The 7,245-nt window shown below is 42.3% G+C and overlaps 1 protein-coding gene across 1 annotated transcript; it reads right to left on the bottom strand.

Annotated features, from left to right (window-relative positions):
- Positions 1 to 324: 324 nt before the first annotated feature.
- LOC148031077 (uncharacterized) lies at positions 325 to 1,866 on the bottom strand. Its single transcript, XM_087684602.1, has one exon. The coding sequence runs from the start codon at positions 1,733 to 1,735 to the stop codon at positions 944 to 946; it is 792 nt and encodes a 263-aa protein (XP_087540728.1). The 5' UTR covers positions 1,736 to 1,866; the 3' UTR covers positions 325 to 943.
- Between the last annotated feature and the right edge of the window lie 5,379 nt (positions 1,867 to 7,245).

Below are 7,245 nucleotides of genomic sequence, written 5' to 3'. Positions count from 1 at the left end.
CAAATAGAAATATAGAGAGGTTAATGAAAATAGGCATGTGTGTGTGTGTGTGTGCGCGCGCGCTAGTGAGAGAGAGAAAGCAAAGGGAATTGGAAAAGAGGGGTTTCAACCCATGCCCTTAAGACCTACACTTGTATGGTCCTAGGCATGGAGTGCAAACGTAAATCAGACCTCTCAATGAGCCTCTCAAGAGGCTTTGTTAAACAAAAATGACTTACCATCCAGCTAAGAAGTTTGTTTTGCTAATGGCTAAGCCAACTTGTTACAAATTTTTGAATTTTACATATACATGGGAGGCTGAGTTGTTACTCCTACACAAGACAATAAAATTATAATGTCATTTGTAATCACAGGCTTTGCACTAATATATACCATGGTTGAGCTTTCTTTGCAAATGAGTACAAGGGGAGGCAAGCCGAGCCAAATTTAAGGTTCAGAGTTACTACAAGGTGAAAATCAGCAGCCAGGAAAGTCCAGACATGCATGTGTGGGAGATGAAGCTGAGAGCAAACCTCTAAAAGTTGCTGCTAAAACACTGGCCTCTTCCATCCTCTGGCCATACAGATGTGCTTGTACTGTGAAGTTCGCAAGTGAAGCTAATGGGAAAACCATTAGTTTTTGTTTTTTTTTTTTCGTAGCTGTCAATATATGCCTCTTATCATCTGAAGAATGAACTCACTGCACAGCATCGCATGCCAAATCTGGAACGTATACCCAGATCTATCTGCAGTGCTACCTGTGATACTTATCCGTCATGCCATAAGCGTAATGTACAATACGAATCCCTCTCTAGTGTGGGTTACATGATGCTTATCCATCATGGCCTGTGTAAAATATACAGGATGATCAGTCTGCGGTGCGATCATATGACAATTGATCGAGTGATCAAAGGCACTGCATGCTATTCCAATCCACAACCATGGAAATGCTAGCCAGGCAGCAACTAGTATTTCATGCCATGTCGGAACGGTGAACGGAGAAGAGGATAATCCGGAGGGGACTGCAAGCTGCTACGGCTGGCTGCAGGCACATAACTATGAGCTGGTGCGGGGGAGAGGGGGGGGAAGTCGGCCAAGAAGAGGGGGGTGAGAGGCCCGGGGGAAGAGAGGACTGCGGGGAACGGGGGCGAGGGCAGGCCGGTGCCGGCATGAGGGGTACTAGTATTCAGAGGGGCTCTGATCGGGAGGGGCGAATAGTAATGTCGAAAGGCCGGAGAAGCTGACATATTCAGAAGCGCAGGGATGTCAGGCATGTCGAGAGCAGAAGGGGAAGGCAGAATGAGGGAGGGGGAGAAATCGAAGATGGGTGACGGGAGGCTGCGATTAGCAGGCGGCGGAGTGGGAATTAGGTTAGAATTAGGGTAGGGCCGCATGGGGGAGCGGGGTGCCGGATTCAGCAAGGTTGGCGGCGGGTGTGGCCGCGGTGCGGCTGTGGCGACTGATGCTGCGGCTGCTGCTGGGCCTCCTCCAGCTATGGTTGCAGGCCTTGATCTCGGATAAGGATCAGCTAATATGGCGGCTTGGCCAGCTCGGCCTGTGAGGCCCTGGACCAAGCGCATGAAGCTGTGGGCGTCTGCTGCCTGCAGCACTTCGGGTGAGTACATCTGGATGATCACCGGCGCCCTCTTCTTGATCCTGAGACGTGGTGGCCTTCCACTCATGGGCTCCTGTAATTGGCCCTGGCCGACATGGAAGCCCTGCGAGCTCAGCTCGGGAGATGCTCTCTTGCGACTCATAGCCTGGCTCTTCGTCCCCTCTGATTCGCAGAGTGGCTACTAATAACCCTACCCAGTGCCTACCCACTAGGCTGTCTGTCAGATCGGTCCAGATTTCACAGTCGTACCTTGCCTTTCTGTGCATTTATAGCAGATATGGAGGCCAGCTCGTCGTTGAAGGAACCCTTCAACCTCTGGAGTCGTGCCACATGAGATGACTTCGACTTGCAGGATCTTAAGGGTGCACTCACGCGAGGCAGGGGCGAAAGGGCAAAAGGGGCGTGCATCCCAGATGTCGCCCATCCATTGGGCAACAAACAGTTTCAAAAAAGTTTTAAAACCCGGTGAACCTATGGATACCCTATGGATCTCTCCCGGCCAACCTATGGGTCTTTGTGGCAACCCTACCCCCTCAAAAGAGGCATCATGCATCCTACAAGTCGCCCATTCACTGGTGGGTGAACAATTTTCAAAAAAAAATCGAACCTATTGAAACTGTGGTGCCCCCAGCGTTCATAGAAAACTATCTTTTAGTGTAATTTTTCTAGGTACGATGTTCAAAAAGCCAATTGAACTTGAAGCGTCTTGAGGAAAGCTGGCTATTTTTTAGCATTTTATTTATAAAACCGGTTATTTCCCTCCCAAAACCGGGTGGAGTTAAGCTTCTTTCTTTTTTTCACTGGATGGGGAAAAAAAAAATTCATGAGCATTGGTGTCTACCCCCACCTAAAACAAAAAAATTGACATTTTTTGTCTAGCACTAAATAAAGGGTTTTCTCCATGCAGGGTTTGAACAGGAGCTTGTTGAATAAAAGTTTAACATGTGTTACACTAGAGTTGGGTCACCCTAAGGTAAGTAGGCTGAAAGATCTCCATTCACCTTGAGGTCATACCATATCCTTGAAAGGGAGAGGAAAAGAAAGCAAGCCATTAGTCATAGCATTGCTCAACACCATTCACAAATGAAGATTTTGAAAAAAGCCTTATGCAATTGGACCCACTAATTTGGCTTATAGAAAGGTGTAACAACATGTTAGATAAGGTGGGGTTAAGAAGCTCATATGCACCAATTGAAGAACAATAGTATAACCCTGCTAGTAATGTCTTAAAACCCCATTTTTTTGAAGTGCTAGTAGGGTGAGTGTGGGATTAATCACCCCACTCACCCTGTACCTCCCTAGTGTGACTAAGGTTTAGTAGAGGGAGCAGGTTTTGACTCCCCTTGTGATGAGTAGGATGATACTATGTCAAATTATGATTAAAATGGCTTACGATTTCAAAATTAAAAAACCCTCTCCAAGAATTTCAAGGTTTTTTTGTCAATTTTGATAATTCGCTTAACACCAAACATTAGCTTTTCATGAAAGTCTGCACTACTTCCAAGCTTCGTGACTATCACATTGATTAGATAGGACTATATCTAAATCTTTTCCAATCAAAGTACATATTTCTACATTGAAATTGTGGAATGGAAAAAAAAAAGTATTACAATTCATAAGTCACAAGTGACAACTTGGTAAGTGACATTTCATTATCTTTGTACTTTAGTCAAATTATAAAATCCTATAATAAAATTGTGAGATAAAAGAAAGGTGTATCACAATTCATGAGTCACAAGTGACAAATTTGCAAGTTATATTTCAATATCTTTATAGATTGGAGAGTGATATTTCATTATCTTTGCACACAAATACATACATGTGGTGATAATGTTTAAGAAGGAATCGAAATGGTTGGCCCTTAAGCTAACTAAATATTGTAACATGGTCCTCAAAGATACACACACACATACATATATACATTTATATATACATGTATGTACATTTACTTGTGTGGTGGCAATAGACAAGGATAACAAGTGGTTATATGTGGTTGATTGCAAAAGATAATAATGCACAACGTCCATCTAGAATGCATGTTTGAGGTTGCAACAAAATTGAGATGATGCCTATGATAGTTGGCACTTACCAACAGAGCAAAGGGATTAGTGGTAAGTGGGTTCCTTATAAAACAATTAAGAGAGGAGAGAGGTGAAGAGACCAAGAGCATTCACACAAAAGCAATGGGAATGAGCACATAGAGATATAAGGCTTAAACCTCCTCCTCCTCCTTCTCCTCCTTCTTCTTCTTAGACTTCTTCTTCCACACAAAAGAACTAAGTTTAGAACATGACAAAAGACTAATATGAAAGTACCACAATGTATGTATGCGTGGTTACTAAGTATGAATCTGCTAAGGGAAAAGAGGAGATATGATGAATGTGCTATAACCAAGGATGCACTACATGGGTTTAGTCTAGCTCTAGAATCACGTTTCTCATATCCTCGGGCCGATCACCTAACATGCGAGTGAATAATGTCCTACCACATTACCAAGGTGTGTAGTGGATGCCAGCTCATGTAGAGCTCAACATCTCAACACTTCTCCTCGAGTTCAACATGAGCTTGTGAACTCCAAGTATAGTCCTGAAGCATTGAAGTTTCTCAACTCCCAAGGCCTTGGTGAAAATATTAACAAATTGATCCTTTGTGCTAACATTAACCAAGTCAATGTCACCTACCAGAATCCACTCCTAAATGACATAGTAATGAACCTCTATGTGTTTCCTCCGCGTATGATACACTAGGTTCCTTGCCAATTGAATGCTACTAAGGTTATCATAGTAAATGATAATCTTCTTATCCACGTGTATCCCCAAATCACCAAGTAGCTTGTGTAACCAAGCTACCTCACATGTTGCAATTGCAATACCTCTATACTCTGCCTTTGTACTAAATAAGGCAGTTGTTGGTTATTTCTTGCTACTCGAAGTAACAACAACACTACCAAAGGAAAATATAAAACCACCAATAAACCTCCTATACGAAATACTACCAACCCAATCTCCATCTATGTAACCATGCAAGTCCAATGGTACAACTCCACTATAGAACAAGGTATAATCCAATGTGGACTTGACATAGTGCAATGTGTGTTACACTATATCCAAATGTGGCTTCAGTGGAAGCTGCATAACTAGACTCTCCAAACCAACTTTGTAGTTTAGGTTTGGCCTGGTGATCATAAAATGGATAAGGTTGCCCACAATCTTTTGAAACATTGTGATATCCTCAATCAAGTCATCCTCATGTACATTGAGCTTAGTATTAACATTCAAAGCTATAGAAATAGGCTTGCAATCAACCGTACCATACTTCTTCAATATATCCAAAACATACTATGCCTGTGAGACTGAAAACCATATATCCTTTGGAGTCCTGATTATCTCTATGCCAAGAAAATAGCATAGCTCTCATTCAGCCTTGAGAAGTGACACTTACGGCTTTTGTGCCAGTGTGAGTGTCTTTGTACGCTTATCAGACATTGAACATTATAAGTTATGCATATTGAGCTTTTGGATACTTGAGACTGGGATCTCCTTGTGGATGCTGTATGGTTGATATGCCTTGATCCGTGTAGATGTACTTGGGCTGATTCGGCTTTGTATTCAGTGAGGAGACACCTACTTGTGTCAGAAGTCTTGGCAATGGAATGTACATTTTGCCCTATTGATTTGGGGGTGTACTGACTTTACTAATGGACTTTGTTTGACATGCTTGGGTGTTGGCTCATGTCAGTTTGACTGTTACATGCTTGTTGATGCTCGCTTGATGCTGGTTTTGCATTGACAGTTAGTGGTTGACTTGGAATATTGTTTTTTGCCTACTGTTAGCTCTCATTGTACACTACTGCAAATTATTACAGCAAGCATATATCTCCAGACTGTGATGTATTTTTCATGATAAATTATCTTGGTTTGATGTACTTTTGATGGTACTTGGTGGGTAGCATCATTAAATACTCATTTCTCACCATTTTGCCTTGGTTTTCGTGATTTTTTGGTCATTTTTTGCAATTTAGAGCAAGCAGTTTTGAATTGTCTACACAGTTTTAGCTTGCAATATGGCATCTTCGTCCACTGATAGTGTTGTCTTCAACATCACTAAGCTTGATGGTACGAAATATGCCTATTGGAAGAGCCAAGTTTGGCAAGTATTGGTGCAAAAATTGCAGATAAAGCTACTAAGGTTGAGTGGAGAGTAGCTTGAAACTATGACTAATGACGAATGGATGGAGCTGGATGAGTTATGCAAGTCCATCCTCATCTTGTCTCTCACTGAACAAGTGCATTACAATGTGGTTGAGGAAGCATGAAACTATGACTAATGATGAATGGATGGAGTTGGATGAGTTATGCAAATCCAACCTCATCTTGTCTCTCACTGAACATGTGCATTACAATGTGGTTGAGGAAGCACAGGGTGCTTGGCAGCTTTGGGATAAGATCAAGAACCTCTATGACAAGCAAAGTCCTGCAAGCCAAATGTATTGCCAAATGACTGAAATAACTTATGGATCTCTGCATGAAAGAGAATGTGACCATGTCAGCTCATTTGAGCTAGTTTCATGCTATTCTTAGGAACTTGGTTTCGCAGGGCATTAATTTCAAAGAGGATGTCACTCTATTGCTCTTGCTTGGAACTCTTAATGAGTATTGGGATGTATTTTGCACTACCTTATGTCCTTCTGCCACTACTCTGAAGCTATCTAATGTTGAGAGCTCTCTTTTATAGGGAGAGATAAATCGTAAGTATTTGGATACCTCTCTGTGTCTCATGCTTTGATAATTGGAGACCGACATGATGGAAATGCAAAGAATGACCCTGGTAATGGTCGTGGATGCAGGATTCACAGAAATCTCAGTCCAAATCACATGGCAAGTTGTGCAGTAAGTCTCATGGGAGAAATGCCAATCTGACTTGCCATCATTGTGGGAAGAAAGGCCACACAAGACCATAGTGTCATGAATTGCACAATGAAAGGCACAAAGACAAGGGGGAAGAGAAAGTGCAAGAAAAGTCTTTTGATCGCAGGATAGTACCTACTAAGTCAAGTGTTAAAATTAAAGAGATCAATGTTATGCGGCTCAAGGATAGTGATGGAGATTATATCCTTATAGCAGCTTCATCTAGTGCTTCATAGATGAGAGAGATACACTCTATGTATGCACAGTGTTGGCTCTTGGACTTAGGTGCCTCCTTTCATATGACACCTTGCCGAGAGTCGTTCCATTCATACCATTATGTTTCGGGTTTTGTGCGCCCAAGTCTCTTGAGATTATCGGCATTGGTGATGTTAGGATGCACTTTTCTTTTGGCACCAGTTTTGTTATGCATGATGTATGTCATGTACCTGTATTGATATGCAGTCTCATGTCTGTTAGACAGCTTGATGATGCATGATATCATGTATCTTTTGGAGACTCTGCATGGAAGATTACTCGTGGCAAGCTTGTGCTTGCGAAGGGTGACAAGGCTGGTAGCCTCTACCCCTTAGTTGTTTCTGGATCTATAGTTGATCATGCTTTGTCTGTGGGGTCTTTACCTCATGTATCTCTTTGGCATTCGTGTTTGGGGCACATGTCCGTTAAGGGAATGAAAATGCTTTCTAGTTTTTGCAGTACTTACAGCCCGTTGACTATTCTCATTTTG

This window comes from Lygodium microphyllum, chromosome 9 (genome assembly GCF_053477565.2).
Source record: "Lygodium microphyllum isolate KBCC chromosome 9, Lygodium_microphyllum_v1.1.10, whole genome shotgun sequence".
NCBI lineage: Eukaryota > Viridiplantae > Streptophyta > Polypodiopsida > Schizaeales > Lygodiaceae > Lygodium > Lygodium microphyllum.
The sequence above is the reverse complement of the archived record's forward strand: the minus strand, read 5'-3'. Positions and strand labels throughout refer to the sequence as shown.

Bases quoted from the DNA above. Each gene is read 5' to 3' on its own strand.
- LOC148031077 (XM_087684602.1), bottom strand. From the start codon at position 1,735: ATGAGTCGCAAGAGAGCATCTCCCGAGCTGAGCTCGCAGGGCTTCCAT.